Consider the following 21102-nt stretch of genomic DNA (forward strand, 5'->3'; position numbering starts at 1 on the left):
GTAAGCTGTAATTTCTAAGTCCCACCCATTTCCAAAAAAGCTAAAACTTAAAAAAACAAAAAAAAACAAACAAACAAGAAACACAGGTGAGGTGTGTTGTAAATGCATAGGTACATTTGAAATACATTGGTTTGAAGGATATTGCTACAAGCTAAAGAAATTGAAAAGTTGAGTCTTTCATTGTTGTTGTTTTTTCTAAGCTACATTTAAGACAAAAAGCAGACATGGAAGCAGGAAGTCAAATGATCATGGTTACTGTGGTAACTGAGGTGGAGCTACAGCTGATTGGTCCTTTCCACCATCTGACTCACCTCTAACTGTCATTGAGCTTCTTCCATATCAGTGTTATGATCTTTTGTTGCATAAAACACTGTGCCAATACACAATGATTAAACCAGGGGGTGATCACAGAGCCGATAACACTGTACTCAGTATGAAACTGTTAACAGCGAGGATATCACAGGTCACTGGATTTGTTTTTAGGTTTATGTATTTTTGGAGTTGATTTGGATTTAGATAAGATCATTTTTGGTCCAGTCCTGTTCTGTAGGGAACCTTACTTCCTGTTTTGTCTTGTAGAACCTTGTTCTTTGCTCTGTGTTTCCATTTGACCATCACTATCGACCTGCACACCGGCTCTTCATTTAGTGATTACCTCTGTATGTTTGTTTCTTCCTCAACACCAGAGCCTTCTGTTAGTTTGTGAGTTCAAGTCAAGGTTTAGTTTAGCATATGTTTTGTTTATTAAAATCTTCCTCTGTCCTGATTTCCAGTATTTCTCATGTGTGCCCTCCCTTCACCACCAGGTAGATGATTACTTTTACTCAAACACCATATTTATGTGTAACATGAAGATACTGTGATTGCTTTCTTTTTCAATCTGCCATCCACATTTAAAGAAGATAACGGTATTTTATATCAGTTCATCTTAAACCTGTAGCTCATTTTAGCTCTGATGATTAATGTTTTTTCCTCCCAGTCATAAAATAAATAGAGATAAGTCTAAAATAAAGACCAGCTGAGGTCAATTTCACCCAGTTTTGATTTGATTGCTGAGAAGGATCCATAAACAATAAATTGTCTTGTTTCCTGTTGAATAATTCCCACATTCTGCTTTGGCCAACAGCTGTTTAAATAATGCAGATGCAGCTGCTAAAGACTTCAGGAGGTCATTTCTGGTTGTTATTGTAAGAAAACAGGCTTTTTTCCTCTGTTGTTTGCAGATTTAGGCTTTCTTACTGAGAAAAAAAGATATGGACTTGTAATTTTGAAACAAAAGTTAGGAATAATTTTGAATATGTCTGCACTCGGCTTACTTTTAATCACAAATTAAAGATATATACATACATATTTTGTCAACAGCAATGTGTTTTATCTGTTCATTTTTAAAATTACATGAATTTGCTGTATCTTTTGTTGAAATTTTTTTTGTTTATTTAACAGGCTTAGGCTGTTGGATAAAGGCACCATGATGCATGGTGCAGTAAACCAGCAATACCTTAAAGGTGAGATACATAACCATTCGTGGTACTATTATATCAACATTTTTGACACTTTGTCAAAACATTGTTGAGAAGGGTTCCTGCAAGAGAAAAGCAGTTCCCGGTATTTATCAGAAACAAAACAAGTGATTGAAAATACTGCTTCCTGTCTTATAGCTGCCATTATTAATAGAAGCTGTTTTATCGTTTCTTTTGCAAAGTACAAGTGGAAAATTAATCCTTTTTAATTTTTTTTTTCAGGAGTCTAATTTATGCCTTGTAGATGGACAGGGCATATATATCATACAATTATTATTGTTATCATTATTGTTATTGAGATTAAAATCGTATTGCTAAAAAGAACAGTGTTTTTTATGTATTTTGTTCCTATTATTATTTTCATACAGCAAACATTTTTGCCTTTCTTTCATTTGAGCAAATAATCTGGCCTTTGTTAGTTTTATGAGTATTTGTCTCCCTCTTGTGGCCAAAAACTGGAATGACTGAAGCGCTTGTTCGTCAAGCTGCTGTGATTCTCAGATTATGATAATTAATGTTGAGCTTTAAATTAATGTTTTCTTACAACTATGGTTTATTAAAATATTTATATATTTTGTAAATTTAAGTAGACAAAAAAAATCTGTTTAAATTGTGTTTGTTGTAATCATTACAGAAGATAAATGCTTTGTTTACAGTTTAGGGTTGTTTTTCGTCAAAAACACAATAACAGGTGAGAAACTCTCTTTGCTTTAATTGTCAATTTATATATTTTTGTCACTAGTTCAGAGTAACTGGACAGAAAGTCTGATTGTCAAAGATGACCTTAGGTTTTCAAGGGTTTATATAAATGCTGTGAAACTGTGTGAGCTTGAGGTGATGGGGTGGATTTCAGTGCAACAAAGACAAAAGAACAAATATATCATTTTGTTTTTACTCACTGCTTAGAAGCTTTATTTTTACTTTATTTTTAAAACTTCATTCTTATTTATGATGTGTTTTCTAATCTAGATAACATATAACCTTTTCCTACTCATCTAAATACTTGGAATATAATCTCTGCTTTAATATTTAACCAAAGACATTTGTTTACAGTTATAAAAAACACTACATGGTTGTTGTCTCCATTTTGAAGCAGACCTTATGGTCGGCCTGCAAAGGCTCCCTTCATCCTTTTAAAGGTTTTTTTCTTCCACCTCCTCATCTTCCTCCGAGCTTCTTTTAAAGTCAAAATCTTCAGTCCTGCAGGATGAAAATACACATAATCTCTCAGGATACTCACTCAAAGACCTTGGCTGAGTAAAAATGTGAGAACTGTAGCAAAAATATTAGGTGCCTACCAGTGCAAACCGGTGTTTAGTAACTGCTCACTTGTCAGAGTCCTGAGGAGGCTCCAGTAAGGAACATTTCTCCCAAACCTCTGCGGCAGCACTGGACTCTGTGCTTCTCGAATGTCACGGCACTCTCCGCACATCCGGAGCACCTCCCAGGACCTCCCAAACCTTTGGGGCATGTTGGGGCTGGAGTTGGGTGCCCTGTCGTCGCTGCTCTCCCTGCCGAAGCGCAGGGGCATGTTGGCGTGCATGTGGAGGGGCTTGGCAGTGGGGGGATACAGCTTGATGATGGTTGGCAGGCTGATCTTGCTGGTGGCGGGGGTCACGTGGATTTTGAAGCTCTCCAGGTCCAAACTTCTGCGGATTCCACTTGCCATCTGGACAGAGGAGATAGGTAGATTGGATCAAAGGGCATCTTTTTAAATGCTGCAGTCTCTTTTTGTGTGTTTGTCTTTAAAAACAGAACAATTAGAGTTGTTTTACAAGGTAAATTTCACAGAAGTTTAGGCTTCTCTTTGGAGAAACTTTGTATTTTCTGCAGCTGAAATACAAAAACTTAAACTAAAATTGTACTTTCCTTTGGTTTTTCTGTTCAAAACATGTAAAACAAAGACTGTCTCTGCACTTTACAGATTACTAAATGACAAACTGCTTGTTTAACCTGTTAGAAAATACAACATTTTGTCTGATCCACTCAATTATTAGACTCACATTGAGCTTTTAAACAAAACAGAAGCTGAGTTTTAGCGTTGATGCAGCCAAAAAGTCTTGTCCATTAATTGTTTCTTACCTGTTGACGAGGCTGTTTCCTAATGGAGTGTCTGTCGTCGTTGCTGCTCTGCAGGGTTTCATCATCGTGGATGGATTTACCAAAGACGTGAAAGTCAGACGCTGCTGCCCCTCCGAGACCCCCCAGCATCAGCAGCGCTAGCAGAATCACCATCGTCAACATGTTAAAAACTTTGTTGGACGGCTTCCCCCTGGCCAGGGTTTGGAAACATACCTTACGTCTTACTGTTATTTAAAACTCCTGAAAACCTGCGTCACCAGAGGTACACAATGGAGACACTGGCACATGTGCAGAAGATGACACGACCACCTACGTTTTTAGCTCCATCTAAACATTCCTGACTTGTCCACTAATTATCAGGCTCAGGAGATTGTATTTGAAAAGGTATGTGTGCACTAATTGGGCTGCTAAATGAACAGGATGCTTTTTGTTTGATTTGAAAAGAGGAAAAACGCTGAAAACTAAATGCTTTCATAACGAAAAACAATCTACTCCATTCATAAACCTTACTTCCTGTATTGATAAGATCAATTAAGAGCAAATCAAGCAATCGGTTTAAAAAAAATCCGGTCTAATGCTTCTTTGAGGCATCATCTGTGTTTGGTGAACTTCCCTCACCATTTTGGGTGCTCCAGCAACTGCCTGATGACACTATTGATACATTTGTGATGCCACCACTCATAACTTCTGGTGCTTGTAATTTACAGTTTTGAATCCAACAAAACTTTCCCAGACAAAACTACTCTCATGAGCAAAAGCAAAAAGCTTCTGTTCTCTTTATCTAACTTAGTTTATTCAGTACATAAATACATTCAAATACTTATCACTGTATTCATCAGTGACAGGTGTTTGACCCGCAGGAGTGGGTACAACGTCACTAAACATTTCTGTTTCTCAGGGTATCAGAGGTGTTTGTGAAAACATTAATGACTCACTGGAGTTATATTTGCATCAGGATCAGGCTGAATGTAAGGAATGCCTGTCATGTCACAGGGTGATGATGACAACCGGCAGGGAATTTTAATTTGATCAGTGCGCCATCATCCTGAAATTGTTGCCATGTTGCCATGTCCAGCTCCACCTTGGGTGCACAGGGTGTTTCGATGTTATTGTTGGTTTTTTTTCTTTTTACAATCAGTAAAGTAATAAAGAATAAAAATCCAAGTCACATCTGGCTTGAATGAATTAGCCCTAAACGTGGCTTTTGTATCAGTTTTACTTTTCTGCGTCATCGCTTACCTCCCACTTTTTCTCCGTGCTTTCTGTCTCTGACCTTGGCCCCAGCTTCCAGACTATGGGATTTGGGATTTACGACCGTGTGTCGGATCCTCATTCTGAGTCCTATCTGCAGAGAGCCTCAATAAACCTCTCCCTTTGTTCTTTCACCGAGCTCGCAGAGCACTCCCTTCAAGACCTTGTTCTCTGCCACTGTAATTCTCTCTTCCTAATGTTTTTAATGCTCATCTTTTGCTGCCCCTGCGGCCTTTTCATCTTTCCACTTACATGTTGGGAGCCTCCTCCCCCTGCCGCCTCCTTTATATATTATAGATCATAGCCTTCAATAAATAACACCATCTGTTTTTGACAAACACCAATACAAATAATGATATATTTTTTTTTTTTTAGCCTGTGTTCATAACCAACATGGGTTTTGCAATGAAGTAGGTAAAATGTAAAGTAATTTGAGCCTTCATTAAAGGTAGAACATGTGGGAGGCTCCAACAGTTAAATAATGGCCTCTCAGAAAGACAGCATGGGCTGCGTTCGCAGAGTCTCAAATTTAGGAGCAAAATAGTCAGAGTTCCCAAAATGCTGAGTGTTGTTTGGTCAAAATTTGAGCTATTTTAACTGCAGCTTGTTCTGAACAGCACCATTTGAAAGAGTTTTGCTTTAAAGAACCATATTCAGCACACACACACATAAACTACAGTACAACAAGAACGTAGCAATCAGGTTTGATTGTTTCTCTGTGATGATCTAGTAGTAGCAGAACAGTTCAACATGACTGACGAGAGATGAGACCAACTTTGATGTCTTTACAAGTTAACTTAAAACCTATTCCTTTCCTTGCAAAGTAGCTACAACATAGTTACTATATTATAAATGTAAAACTGGACAGAGTTGCATGATTAAAAGTTTAAGAATTATATTAAAAAACTTGGATTTCAATCCTTTGCAGTCAATAATAAGCTAAAATCTTGAACCAAAGCCATGAAAGGCTACCAAATATTGAGCTTTCAATAAACATTACCCATTCTGAATACGTTACAGACTTCTCATCTTAAAGGTGCTTCTTAAAGTTCTTAGCCACTGTCCAATAATTTTAGCTATTCTGGTATCATGCTTTGTTTTATTTGTACTCAGAAGTTAAATTGCTCTAGTTTCAAGTAGGAAACATTGACTGGAACAGCTGCTGACGTCCGACTTCCACCTTGGAAAGTTGGATGTTTCTTGGTGGGTTTTATTTCAATTTGAAAGGTGGAATTTTTCAAGTTTCAAGTTGGAAAAATGGACTGTGTTTGAAAAGTAAGAACTAGAAAGCAACGTGAAAACAATGACAGCAGGGCCGCCGCTTCTCTTTTGTCTCACTGACTATTTGTTCAAAATCTGGCAATGATCCCAGCATTCCTCCCCAGGATCAGGACACCCTCAGATTCCTGACATGATTTGTGGGAGTCTGCTGTTATTCCTCTGCTGAGCTGATTTATGTGGAGTTTTATCTTCCCACTCACTTTAACATCGGCCGGGTCATTGTCAGAAGGCCTCACGTGTCTCCACACTTCGCGAGGAGACCCATTCATCAAACCCTCCTGACGGGTGATGGTTTAGTCAATGATCAAAACCGTTTCTGTTGGATCACAACAATATAATATATGGTACCAGTAAATGACGCTGGACACAAAGTGTGTGGTCTGAGTAATTCTGGATCTCTGATTGTAGATAACGGGCCCAATTTATGAGGAAAAAAAGACCAAACAAAGACACTGAGGATATAAAATGTCCATAGAGTTGTGCCAGAAATGGAAAAAGAGTGTAACTAGAAAACAGCAACAACAAACAAAAGGTTTATGTTAAAGTATTTAACATTTTGCAGAGACTCAAACATTTCTGGGGCCATGAGCGGAATCCATCCACCCTGTCTCCTGCTGTGATAATCTCAGGAAGTGACAATAAAGTACCCCGGTTAGTTTTCCTTCTCGAGAAAGGTAGTAAAAACGGACAAAAACAGGACAGGACTGGAGGCAGTGATGTACACTTCGTCTCAGCAAGTTTCGAGAGGAGTCCAAAAACAACAACATGTTTTTCAGTGATTCTCAAAACCTTCTGTTTTGTCTACAAATCCCCAATGATGTCAACCTAAAAAGGAACGAGACGATTAAATTCCTGGAAAAGATTGTCAAATTGGAATATTACATTTGTTGGGAAATAAACATGTTAAATTGAGCATCTCAATTATTGTTAAATGGGCATAAAACATTTTTTTTTCTTGCTACAGGAACCAATAAATTACAGTTTTTGATCTTTTTAATGGATTCCCTGGCACAAACAGAAATATGATCAAACATAAGATCATTTCCTGATTTCTGTAAGTGTTCCCGGACTGATACCAGCTTTGAATGCAGACCCCGGTTTTATTCATATTAACATATGCAGCACACTGTTGTTTATATGAACATTACTGAGAGGGTCATTGGCCTCCTCATTCAGCACAGAAAAACACTCAGTGGACATGGATGTTTCTAAAAGGCTGGTTTTTATAGTGAATGAAAAACACACACACACAAAAAAACAAACACTGATACTAGTGCATCAAACTGAGCTTTAGCTCCTATAGCTTTAGCACCACATTAATAATAATTAATATATAACACAACGTGACAGCTTGATTCCAACAATCTTAAGTGAAGATGATAGTGACATCACAGGATGAACTGAGAGATTAATACTGTTTTTTACCAGGAGCTATGATTATCTTTTTTTTTATTATTGTTAAATACAGGTTCCCACAGGTTTTAGTAGTTGCCTCTGAGATCCTTGCCTCCACACCTTAAACCAGGGCTCATCAACAAAATGTTCTCAAGAACCAGAGCAGGGGTTAGCTTCTGATTAGCCCTTATTTTTTAATTTTTGCTAATTATAGCCACTCTGTTCTCTGTTTCCATTCTTGCTGCCAGCTGCAAAACAGGAAACATAACAGTTACAGTGAGTCAAGATCATCAGGTGAGAAACAAGCCTACCTGACAGGTAATTGGCTCCTCCACCCTCCTGGGCTGAACAGTCATAGTGCCATACAATGGGTTCAGCAGCAGGTTTTTTTGTTGCTACGTGCCAATGTCTGAGTCATGCCTGATGATGCGCTGTGAGCAAACAGGCTGATTACTGTGTTGCTTTTGTGTTTGTTTTATTAGCAGTTTCATACTTTGCAGACCAAAGGAAATTAGGTCACGGGAAGCATTTGGTCCACGGGCTGCCACTTGATGATCACTGCCTCAAACCATCTTCTGCACAGAAACGAGCAGAATCCTGGTGTTGCTTTATGCCTTTAAAAGTTTTACATTTTAGCTTCATAGGATCATACTGGTCGCATCTGCACTTAATAGATGCTCCTGCTCATTTTTTCCTGTAACATTTAACACATAAAAACACAAGATGGCACCAAAGGATGCAACAACCAAAAACACTCCAGTGTAGCTTGTTTTGTGGGCATATTTTTCCCATATTCTGTTCTTTTTTTTTTTTTAGTATTTCTGTTAGGGTCGACTAAATAGATTTTAAAGGAAAAAAAGTTTAGTTGTTTTGTGTTGATTTTTGGTACAGGTAATTAGTCCTTGCCACATTGTAAAGAGTCCACCTGTCCCAGCAGGTGGCGCTCTAACACACTTCATGTCAGGACGTGGAGGAGGCGGAGCTCCCTTAAAGAGGTGGAGACACAGAGGAGAGGCTGTCCTAAAGGACAGAGGGAGTGTCCAGAAAAACAGGGAGGTGTTTCAATGAAGAGGGGTGGCACTTAAATTATTGGCCAATCAGAGTCAAGTAATAAACCCACCAATGAGAGAAGCAAAGAAGAAGAAGGGGGGGGGAGCTTGGGCAGGCAGCAGGAAACTGAGCAAATGACCCTTGATGAGAGAGAGGAGGTGGAGGATGGGAAGGATGAGGGGAGCAAAGGGGAGCCCTGGAAGAGGACTGTGTGTGTGTGCATGAGTGTGTGTGTTTAAAGTGTAGGCTCGGTTGAAAAAATGTGCCATGCGTTTTGCGCTATATTTCTGTCCCCAGCAACAAATGTTTATGGCCCAGTGGAGTGTAAAGAAATAAATAATGTATTACTGGTGGAAGAGATGGATGAATGAGCTTCGCTCAGGGAAAAACAAAGATATTTTATTAAAGATATAAACAAGTGAGAAAGTGTAGGATCTGTTCAAGAGAAGAAAATAGGTCAAAAATCAAGATGCATGACAGTTTTTCCTGGCGATGACACCGAGCCGAGCGATTAACGCTCAACAAGGTTTAGAAAAGCCTGCTGTTTTTGGTGATAAAAAACCAACTCTTTTTATTGCTTTCCTTGCTTTCAGCTGATTTGAATGTTTACATGGTCATTTATCTGTAGAGTGACTTTCATGATCCCTGGGCCTCGGAAAGCTCTTAAAAGCCTGGCACATAAATTGCAAAAACAGTGCTGCTTTAGAAAAATAAGCAGTTTTGCCACATCTTTGCTGCGGGATGTATGGCTTGTGTTTGGTATTGTTTGCACAGTCAGTGTTGGGAGGGATTTAAAAAAAAAAAAGAAACCATATAAGAGTGAAATAGAAAAAACAAAATGAGCAGAAACTGTGGTTTAGAAAAAGCTCTTTCCCTGATTGTTCCTCCTGACCTCTGGGCTTTCTCCCCACTCCCAGTTGGACAGCCAGTTTGGCTGCTGTTCGGTGGGTCAAAGGGGTCAAAAGGTCCAGAGACACCCACACAGAAATCTACACTGTGACCTCCAACCCGTTCCCTGGGATGCAGCTGAATGCTGCACGCACTGCCAAAAAGAAAGAAGACAGGATTGTTGCATGTTTAAATAAAAAATATCTGCTTTGTTTTACTACATAATGCTTGTTCTGTAGTTTTGTAAAAGTATATTTTAATATGTAGAAAGGGAGATTGAAGCTCTTTTATTACATTGTGAGGATTTTAAGAATTTGTTGACGAACAAAATCTAAAAAAACAAACATTTTGAATTCAAAGATTTTTGATTTTTGTCAAAAATGTCTGCTTTCTATTTATTTGCTAGGATATATATGAAGTCTAACATGTCAGATTAAAGAAAATGTCTTGAATAAATCAAACATGTCTATAAAAAATTAGACCATTGTTTTAAAAGAAAAATCTCTTTGCCATGACATCGCTACATAACAAGTTTCTGATTCCAACTACCTACTTATGCTTACAAATTTCCTTTTGATGGGGAGAAAAGAAGCTGAAAAAAAGAGCGATCCCAAATGTGAACTTCTTGCTTCTAACGTGAGTTACACCAGAAGGTATTGGCTTTGTGAGATGATGGAAAAATTCACACTGCTCCTTGATAAAATCAATGCTTATATGATGTACCAACTCTCCAAAACTTCCATTCGGAAACATAAAAAAGTTTAAACACAAGTGCTGAAGTGCATTTACTGTAGCCGCTTGCAGTTCCAGTATGAGCACTCATGTTTCACTTCCAGGAAGCTCTCAACCTCTGATACAATAAAACTGTTTAAATTAAGATTCAACAGTGGTTAATGCTATATTAAATGCTCCGTTTTGCTGCTAAGTCAGTAATTACCTTTACTTGAAACAACGTTACACTGCCTTTAAAAACGTAGACATTTTATTTGTGATTAAGAGAAAAAAAGTAGATGATGTTCTGTATGAAAAGTTAACAGCTATTAGTAAAATTAATACATTACATTTTATGAATTCAACGAACAGAGCTGCATCAAAAACATTGTGTTGGTGGAACTTTATAGCTAACTGTAAACTTTTATTAAATCAACTAACAAGCACATACGGTGGTGACGATCCTCCTTTTAAACTGTTAGGATTTTAAAACAGTATATGTTATGTATAGTGTTCTGATTTGTTTTCTGTTTTATTACCTTAGAGGTAATCTGTGAGCCATGAAATTAGAATTAAATTGCCTTTCTTCCTTAAATAAAGACAACTAAACAAAACATGTAGAAGCACGCATCCATGTTATGCAATTTGCGTGGTGTCTGTATCTCTTTTCAAGCCGAAGAACAAAGATCAAAACAGTTTGACAAAAAAAAAAAAAAAAAAAAAAAGTCAGATACTTTAAAACATCATTCAGACTGAATCTTACTGAGTTTCTCTGTATTTCCTCTGAGGACATACACAATCAGAATACACTGATGATGACACGAAACAGGCCACACGCGCCTGTTTTGCGTGAATAAAATATTGTTAGACTCTGATTATTTGTGATGGTGCTGCAGTAAAAGCATCCCCACTTTTCTCTCATTTCCCCTCTCTTTCCCTCTCTCCCCTGCACAGCTTTCCCGGCAGCTCAAATTGGGGCATATGTGTGTGTGTGTGTGAGTGTTGCTCGCATACACACAGAGGGAACATGATCCAGACCATTGCTTTCAGCACGGCGTACAGAATCCCCAGAGTTTTGAGAGAAGACAGAATTAAAGGGTGGGAGACAGAGAGAGATCTGACCTCGGTGGAGCCTTTCACACACACATGCACAGTGTGGGAGTGGAGCTCTGAGTGGTCGGGACAGCTGTGGGATAGTGACATCATCTTCAGTTGCTGCCTTGTGTATTTGATCTGGCCAAAGACAGAGATTGAAACTGAAACATCAGACTGCTCTCTGGACCCACATCCCCTGCCAGAAAACTGCGCGAATGCCTAAGTGTGTGTGATTATCAGCACATCTGTGTGTGCTGAAGGTATAAAAGCACCAATAAAACCGCAACACCGATTCACACACCTCATTCTTTCTCTCTGTCTGCCTCTTGTTGTCTCCCTCCCCGCTGATTGATGAGTTGTGTATATTCTGTGCGGTAATCAGATCCCTTTCTTCCAGAGGTTGCTGTAAATACAGTCTCCCGGAGTGCCAGCCTGCCGGGCAGACGAGCTTACTGTCTCTGGCAGGGATTTGGCAAATGCTCCAAAGCCCGCCATCGTGCTGTCTAAGGCTCCTGAGGGCTTGGAGGAACACACCATGTCTCGCTGCAATGAGATCAGATCACGGCAGCAGAGGTGTGTGTGTGTGTGTGTGTGTGTGTATATGTCAGAGACGGAGAGGTCATGTAAGGTGTGTGTTAGCATCGCTGTGCAGATTCATTAGACATTAGGCTTGATTTAAGCAATAAATTAGCTGTTGCATGGAAACGAGAGAAGCAGAGAGGTGGTGAGCTGATGTGACTTCTTGTGGTTCAGTGAAGATGACACAAACGGGAGCACTCACACACGCACACACACGCGCACACACACAATGAAGCACAAATCCATGATATGCAATTTGTACGGTGTCTGTATCTCTTCTCCGCCTGCAGTTCCCCACATGGGCTAATCAGCACAATAATCAAAACCAGTCCACACTATGAGAACCCACAAAAAAAAAACCCAGCTAAATGAGATCTTTGTGTGTGAGCAGACACATGTGGCTTTAAACACTTCTTGGAAAAAAAAGTAGTTTTGAATGCAAAACAAGCAACCGCAAACACAGATCTCCTCAAAATCCCTTTAACTAAACAAAATGTTTGGGCAGCTTTGAACGGCACTAGACACACACACCACGACTCCGCAGGAAAAACAGACAACATGGCAACCAGACGAGTGTTAAACCTCTCATGTTATTGACTTGTATTTGTTTTTTTGAGATGCAAGAACACAATGTGGTCACCAGGGAAGAATGTGAACACATCTGACAGCATACTTTTGGTCTGTCACTGGTATTCTGTTAATTAAATCATAGTTTGAATCACTGATTTTTGCTCTTGTTTTCTCTCCCTACAGATGTGCTCCCAGTTTAACAGAGACAAACGCTACATTCTCGAACAAAATGGGAAACAGTGAGTCCATATGCTGAACTTTCCAAAACAATGTGACTCCTGTCATTACTTTTTTGACATTTAAAAGTCAATTACAGAGACAGATGCAGCAAACTGAAGTCTTACATGTTTGCAGGAGAAACTTTTGTTGCTGCTAATAGTTTGAAACACGCAAAGCGAAAAGAAAAACAGACACTGTGGCGTTCCAGTCTGAGAGCAAAGGGACTCTGTTAGACTAAAACTAGGTTCTTATTTTCACAACACTAAAGTATGAAAACATAGTTATGAATATTAACCTAACATACTTCTGCTAATAGATCCACAAAATGTTGCCTACTGAAAAAAAAACTTTAAAACTGTTCTGCCTTTTTTATAGCAGTGCCCTTCAGATAATTAATACAGTGAGGTCTGCCTAAAGAATTTTTTTCTTGAGCAAAGGTTGCGACTTCACTCTGCAGATAGGTACAAGTAGAAAGAACCTGCATTAATTTCCATAAAGGATAGAAACGCCATGCTGCCTAAAATTAATCTTGGTAAATGCTGCAAAACGTGCACAAAAAAAATTAATTCATTTGAAATTTAACAACCAATGTGGGTCCATATAAGACTTTTTTTGGGTTGAGATCAGGACCACGGTCCACCATTTGGGGAGTCATATTCTTGAGCAAATCAAACTAAAAATTACCTGGAAATGCATCTGATGTTGAGAAATTTTCTCCTACAGCAAACGGAAGCAGGACAACTATGACTTTATTCGCCTCTTATTAGCCACACATGACAAATACCCTGTGAGAACTGGAGTCCCCCCCTTCCTCTCCATCACTCTCACAAATATGTCTGAAGGAAACTGTAACAACCACATACAATAAAAACTAATCCTTAAGTGAATGACGGTATGTGATCAAACAAAACCCAAGACAAGATCTGAACAAAAAGAGAACAAATGGAGGTACATTTTATTTGCTGAAAAACGTTTCCAGAAGAATGCTGCCATGACTTCATTATAATGTTTATAATTGATAAATGAGATTTTTAAATCTGAAACAAACGCCGGTATAGCACATTTGAAGTGAGCCGAATTGATGAAAAGCAAAAACAAAAGTCCTGTGACAAAGACAGAGAGACAGGGTGAATCTGATGAAAGCGAGAGGAGGGCTACCACCCACAGGAGCAGACAGCACACCCTGTCTCACTCTGCAGAAAGTCAGCTCAGACACAAAAGGTACAAAAGCCATCTGGGCTAGGCGGCTACGCTACATCCAGAGACAAAAGAGCCTCATTCACACAGTCCAGCCCAGCCAGGGCCATCTGCTCTTGGTGAGAGTGAGTGGGCGAGAGGGCACCCGGCACCTCCAGAACCCCTAGAGCTGCAGAGAACAGCATGGCAGCCTGAAGTCAGCATAATATTATGACTGAAATATGAAAATACGAATGCAGATGAGCTGCTTCTCAACATGCGCTACCACGCCGAAGGAGGGGACTGATTCGAGGACTCAGGGCTGCGTGTGCCTCATACATTGGGAACAAGAACATGTGCATGCAGTGTTTTTTTCTGTGCAACAATAGTGAAAAGAGGGCAACAGTTACATCAGCGGGAGAGAAAATGACAAAAAAGAGAGATTGGATTCATGCAAACATTTAGGCATTTAACATGCATGCACAGATGCTACACAGAGGATCATAACAACAGCCATTCATCATGAAGGGGAAGATGAACAAATAGAGGAGTGAGAGGAGAAAAAAAATGAAGACATTTAGAGTAAAACAGTCTGATTATTTTGTTTTGCTTTTGTCCCAGTGTGTAACTGGGTTGTAAATTTTGTCTGAGTTCTTAAGTGAGATTTATGAGGATATACAGCTCTCTGCAGCTAGGATCATGTCACATTACGGCACGACAACTAAAAGGTTTGAAACTTGCAGATGAGGCATTAAACCCACTCAGATGCAAATCCACACAGAGACAAAGCTGCTTTGAAGCAAATGTGTGCATGAAAGCCATGCATTTTCTCATATCTTTAGCATCAAGTTAGGGGATTTCCCAATCACATAGTGCCTCTTCTTTTTATTATTGAATAATCTTCTTTGAAAGAAACATATTATGAGTTGTTTGCTCACATTATGCAGAGATGAAACATGTGGAATGTCCTCTTTGAACACAGTTTATTAAAGGTTAGTGGATGGCAAATATTCAAACACATCATCTTCATTCAGTTCACTGTTATTGGATTACCAAATTCAGTTATCACATGCCATTCTGAAGTAGCTCCATAATTGTACATAGATGGTAGATCTTTGAATTTTATTACCAAGTAATTTGAGAATAAACCACATCTAACTTCACATCTGATGCAGCCAGGAAATGCCATGATGGCACTCTTTTGGTTAAAATTACTGTAGGCTGAACGGGAGCATCATAAAAACTAGAAGCACTCAGAGAGTGCAAACCCACGCCAAGGCCTCAGCATGATTAAAAAAAGAGTGCAATCCGAATCATAAACTGGATCAGCACCAAAATTGAATCCATTGTTTTATGTGACAACTCCAACATTTCATGAAAATTTCATCCAAATCCTTTCATTAGTTTTTACCTGATCTTTGCTAACAGAGAGACAAACAAACCAACATATACAACTGAAAACAGAACTTCCTTAGTGGGGATAACAAAAGGGTCACATGTAGGAGAATAGAGAGGTTTTTAATGAAGGGGTTACCTGTGGCCTTGACCTTTGACCTTTGGAGTTATTTAGTTTATAGGACTTGCTTTGGCTTCAACTTCTGGGTCCAGTTGGATGTCTGGATTTTTCTTTTTTTAAGGTCAGTGGTTTCAATGCATAAAAATCTGAGCTTATCAACCTGTATTTTTAATGTTAGTTAGCCTGGCCACTGAGCAGCAACAACGAGTTGTGACTTGTCTTGCAATTAGAAAACGTTTAACTCAAATTTGATGTAATTTCCAGATCCGAGCTTCAACTTTCAGGATAAATGGAAAGCAGCGTCAGACCCGTGATGTTTGGGGCAGGTTGGTCAACACTTAAAAGCAATGACACTGATAATTAAAACACCTTTAACCCCACCTATCCATACTGCTCTCCTCCCTGTTATTCATTAGGCTCTTTTGCTTTTTTTCCATTTTAATAATTTATTCTGTAACTTCACTGCAAGTCTGATCAAACCAAAGCAAAGCAAAAAGCTGAGTAAACTTTTAACGTTTACCCACCAGGAGCCAAGCGACACAGCATCACATTCTAATGTTGCCTAATGTGTACATGATTAAAAGGCACAAAAAGGGATTAAGAACAATTTTTTTGTCACATTTTGCAAAAAGACTTAAGTGTCTGACAGATTCTTATCACGTACAGTCTCTAGCTTTACCATCAACGTCTGAAGACACAACAATTTATGCCTGGTTAAACTCGCAGAGCAGCTCCAACACTTGCCTGTCATCAGCAGCTATTGTTAAAATGCATCAGACACAATGACAACCTATCTGTCAGCGGTTAGTATTTGCAGAATCTATTATTTCAGTGTCAACACTGTCAACTAAAAGCCTTTGTGTATCCTCTCTTCACCGACACAAACACTGTTTACACAGCGTAGATTGTGCAGACAGGTTAGCAGGTTTTTTTTTTTTTTTTTTTTTTTTTAAGCCTGAGTGATTTAACAAGGATTTCGGCGTTGCTTAGGTGGGAGCGAGAAATGCGTGCCACCTTGTATCCGTCTGAGGTTAGAGTTTCTGAGCGTCGCGCTCAGACAGGGAAGCAACCTGAGTTTGCTCTGAGACTAGACGTCGAGGCGGGCTCTGATGAGAGATACCGTGTCAAAATTTATGGCTGTGAGATAACGAGCAGCTTTGTTCTGAAACACAACCAGACACTGAAGGTATGGAAATCCCCTTCAGCTGGTGACAGACAGTTGTCAGAAGCCTCAGATTAATGAAGGCATCTCTCAGTCAGCCGAGTCCCAAAGGCCAAAATAGCTCAATCAGTTCACCCCTGAGGCCTAGGTGCCTTTAAAGCAATAGCTCAGATCTTTTGAAGTAGGGTTTTGTGGAAAAGTTATGAACACTTAACATCTTACCTGTTGTAGATAGCTCTTTGAACGACCCCAGTTTGAAGAAACAGAGTTTGATTCTGACCAAACTGACAAGACAAGTGTCCGAGGTTGTTGAGACACTTCTGACAGTGATAATAATGCAAAATTTATTGCAGTGCAAGGGTTTTAAAAACAGTGTTTGCATGAACAGCTTTTAAATATTTGAGGGTTGATTTTTTTAATGGTCGTCTCACAGTATATGATTCTAAAAATTGTGCAAGTCACACTTTGCAAACTCATCATAAAATCTTGATTGTAACTCACCTCACACTGTACAAAGTTTGATTAAATAGATGCTGGACTGTGTGACACCTTGCAACAGCAGAGCCACATACATCACAGAAATACAACAAAGTCCAATAATAAATGGAAATGAAGTGCTGGCATTTTAATTTTTTATATTCTGATGCAAAACAGTAAGGGAGGACAAAGAGGAGAAAGAGACACCTGTGCCTTTGGTCATGAGAATCCTGAATTGGCTGTCACTGGTCTTGTCACGCCGAACAACCACAGACCAAGCTCACAATGAAAAATTTTCTTTCACGACAAAAAAGATTTTGTCTGCGGCGGCTGGAAATTGCACAGTGTGACGCCGGCTTGGGACAACAGTAATCCACTTCTGTAAGACTAGCTGTTAGATCATTAACCTGGTCAGAATTTAACTCTATTTCTTCAAACAGAGGATGTTAAAAATGCTTCTGACAACAATTAACATGATAATTGTTCCTAACGTTTCTACAGAACCCCGTTTAAAATAAATCTGAACTATCACTTTAAGTGGTTCGAGGTTATATGTTCACCCAACCTGCAGACGAACAAACGCATACATCCTGAAACACGTTTAGATCAGTTCAAACTGATTTTACTTGCTCCTCGGACGCTCATAAATTTGATTCTGTCCACTTTATCAGAGGGTTTGTCCTCTCTCTGTTTGTGTTGGTCTGAAGTTTTAACAGAAGAGTGCAGCGCATTGAAGGCAAGAAGAAATGTGTGCCTCATATGTTTTAATTCAATTTTCCCATATTTCCCCAGTGAAAAAGTGGAGGTCAAAATGGTTTGTCAGTCAGGCAGAGGAAGTGAGGGAATGACCCACAAGAGAATGGGGTAAAAAAAAAAGAAAAAAAAAGAAAAATCAACAGATACCACGATGAAGATTTCCCTGTGGAAATTTTGCATTACCTGTTCTGTAAAACATTATGCAAATGTGGCAGAAGCTACAAATGTGTATTTGTATATTGATTTGCATGAATTTACAAAGCAGATACTTTATCTAAAAACTCTGATTTCATTTCGTTGCAATTTAAGAATGCATGTTTATTCAAGGTCCTTTTTGTGGCACATGGTTTGGTTGCATGTACATGTCAGTGCATGTATATATCTCACTGCAGACGGGTGAGGCGGAGCTGCTATTTTTCTGCCAAACAATCTTCAGAAAAAAAAGCCTCCCACAAAGCAAGGAATAATGCCACTTTATCCAAAAATAAATACATCTCTGAACAAACTGAATGACTCCAGCAAAAGGTTTGTTTTCTGTTTCTTTGGTCTGTTTTAGTCTGAGACTGCATTGCATCTTGTTTACTTGGACACGTTTCATTCAGAGACACATGCCAGTGACTTAAATCATGTTAATGTGACTTCCTTGGTTATTATCTCCTCTGATTGCCAGCGAATCTGGAATTTCTTTCCTGCTTGTGAAAGGCCCAGTGAGTCAACGCTGAAGAATTCACACAAAACGTTTTCAGAGTGGCCAGAATAAAGCCACATGCAACTCTTTAATCACTCGTTTCTTGGAGTCCAAACTTCATGTAAGAACTAAATGTACAAAGGAGCTCCTGTGATGACAGCTAATTATTCTGAGTCGGCATTCACACCGTAGTTTTCCTGTTTATAGATTCTTCTGTAGGTTTTTTGGACTGCGTACCTTCAGCAATTTTAACCATTCATACATCAAAATGTTCTGCTCATACAGGACATTTCGGCTACAACTTTATGACATTTACAACCTATACTTTTTGATTTTTTTAACCTAATTTACATTTTTTCTTCTCATAGAAATTCACTGAGATCTTTACAAATCCTTGAAAACCTTATATGTTCCTTGAAGTCTTCAGCATACTTAATTCATTTTTAGCTTTTTGACACTAATTTGATTGTTGTAGTTTTCAGCTACTATTCTGCTAGTTTTAGCTTTTAGCTTCTGTTGTTTTTTATCATCTGTTTTGCTAATTTTAGCTTTTAGCTACTGTTCTGCTGGTTTTAGCTTTTGCTAAATGTTACTTTTAACTTTTACTTAGCAAATTTAGCTTTTGGTTCTGATCATTTTACCTGTTTCAGCTTTTTAAAACAACTTTCAGCAGTAATTCAGCTCTCAGCATTCACCCTGCATGTTTACAGAAAGTGCTAATTTTTCTAGTTTAATTTGTACTGAGAGTAAAGACGTTTACTGGCTACATGACTGGCTCTCTGTCTCAACCCTACTTTTAAATTATTCATATGTGTTTGCCAGCATTTGATCAATCGCACACTCATTCATAAAAAGCCTGCTCCTCTCCCTCTGTTTCTTTTTTCCTGTTTAACTTCTGTTTGTAAAAGCGTGAGTGCACCCGCAGGGCAGAAAGAGGTTCTTGACAGGCTTTGACAGGTTTGGTATGGTGGCAGACCCCCTAGCTGTCAAACAAACAGACAAACCAATGAAACCAGAGATAAACAGTGCCGACATCAGGAAGATGACTGACGGATGGCTAAAACTGGATGGAGTGTAAGAATGGTTGAAAAACAAAAGATGAGAATAATAAATAATCGTCACTCGCTCCTCACATGTCGTTTTTTTCTCCCTTTCTTATTTTGCCCCCTCGTCTCTCAACACCTGGCCCTCACCTGGACGAGTGGACAAAACTGCAGCAAGACGTCGCTTCACACGAGCAAATACAGGCACACCACAAGTGCTGTGAGTGTTGAGACTGGCCCGAGCCTGAGGGAAGGCGATCTGTGTTTGCAAAGAGTTGCTGGTTTGAACTTGTAGTGAAAGGAAACACAGACGCAAGTGTCGGATGGAAGGGGAGAATTTAGAAATGTTGGGAAAAGCACAGAGCGAGCTTTCAGGAAAAAACGCAATGCAGTGTGGAGGGAGTGTGTATGAAAAAAAAAGAAAGAAAGAAAGGGAGATCTGTGAGTGTATGTTTCCTCGGTGAGAGGCTGTTGATGGTTTAGTTGGAGTGTGCTGTCAGAGCTTGTCACTTTGACAACCAGCCCTGTATTTCACTCAAAGATTGAGAGGCCCCAGGTTTGTAAACCTCTGTCAAACCCACGCATACACACACATACACACACTCCCTGTTGTACACATTCATGTAACCCCACCCTCTCTCTCTCACACACACACACACACACACATAACTATTTTATTCCCCATCTTCATTTAGCTTAACCAGCAAGAATTTCGTCTCACACGAATGCAAGGTTCAAAACATAAAAACACAGCATCTTTATAGCCCACTGCCTTGAAAAGTGGGCAGTTGCTTGTGTCTGTGTGAGATCGTTTGTCTGACTGTTAGCAAAATATCTCATGATTCACTGGACAGATTTTAATAAAACTTTCAGGAAGTAATCAATTGATCTACATTTATAACTGGTTAACTTTTGGAGTCCACCTAATTCATGGTCGCCACAGCAAATCACCTAAAAAAAACCACAAAAAATGGCTATAAGTTGGTGTAAATTCTCAGTTCACACGCTGCATTTTTTGAATTGAGAAAACTCATTAAATGAGAAGTGAATGATCTTCAACTACAGATGAGAAGTCCACTTGTTTTGGTTATAAGTCAATCATTTTTACAGATATTGTGCTAAAAGTTTGTGTGTTAGTATCTCAGAATTATCCCAAACACATTCTTTGAGCGCTGACAAGATCTTTGTTTTAAACCTTTGCACTCAAGGCGGCGGGTGATATGCATTCCTTTAAAGAATGGTAGTTTCATTCCTTGTGGCTTTACGTGTTGCAGGACACACAGGTGCGTTCGCCTCTTTGTGTGTGAAAACATGTGAGCGTGCCGCCATCTGACTCGTTTTCTACTTCAGATCTGTCACCATATTCTAGCAGAAGGAAGTCACAACAACATCCCAATGCACAATAGTCGGGATGGACAGATGAATGAAGGAGGGATGAGCTGAGTGTGTTGCCTAAAAGACGGATGGCCTAATGGATGGATGATTTAAGTGACAAGGAAAATGACAGATGTTGCCGAGTAAATGGATAGATTGACAGATCGATGGAGAGGCAGACAGATCCATAAAGATGTAAAGTGACAAAAGCAAAAGGAGAAAGAAAAATGAAAGCACGAGAAAGAAGATATCATGTTCAGTCATGAAAA

General features: G+C 39.2%; 1 protein-coding gene across 1 annotated transcript; it reads right to left on the reverse strand.

Moving 5' to 3' along the window:
* Positions 1–2159: 2159 nt before the first annotated feature.
* On the reverse strand, positions 2160–3764 carry npvf (neuropeptide VF precursor). The gene is made up of 3 exons (XM_017422645.3): positions 3603–3764; positions 2819–3189; positions 2160–2720 (listed from the first exon to the last, which is right to left on the reverse strand). Exons 1-3 carry the CDS (start codon positions 3762–3764, stop codon positions 2654–2656), a joined length of 600 nt encoding a protein of 199 aa, XP_017278134.1. The 3' UTR covers positions 2160–2653.
* Positions 3765–21102: the final 17338 nt, after the last annotated feature.

Source organism: Kryptolebias marmoratus, linkage group LG5 (genome assembly GCF_001649575.2).
Source record: "Kryptolebias marmoratus isolate JLee-2015 linkage group LG5, ASM164957v2, whole genome shotgun sequence".
Taxonomy (NCBI): Eukaryota; Metazoa; Chordata; class Actinopteri; order Cyprinodontiformes; family Rivulidae; genus Kryptolebias; species Kryptolebias marmoratus.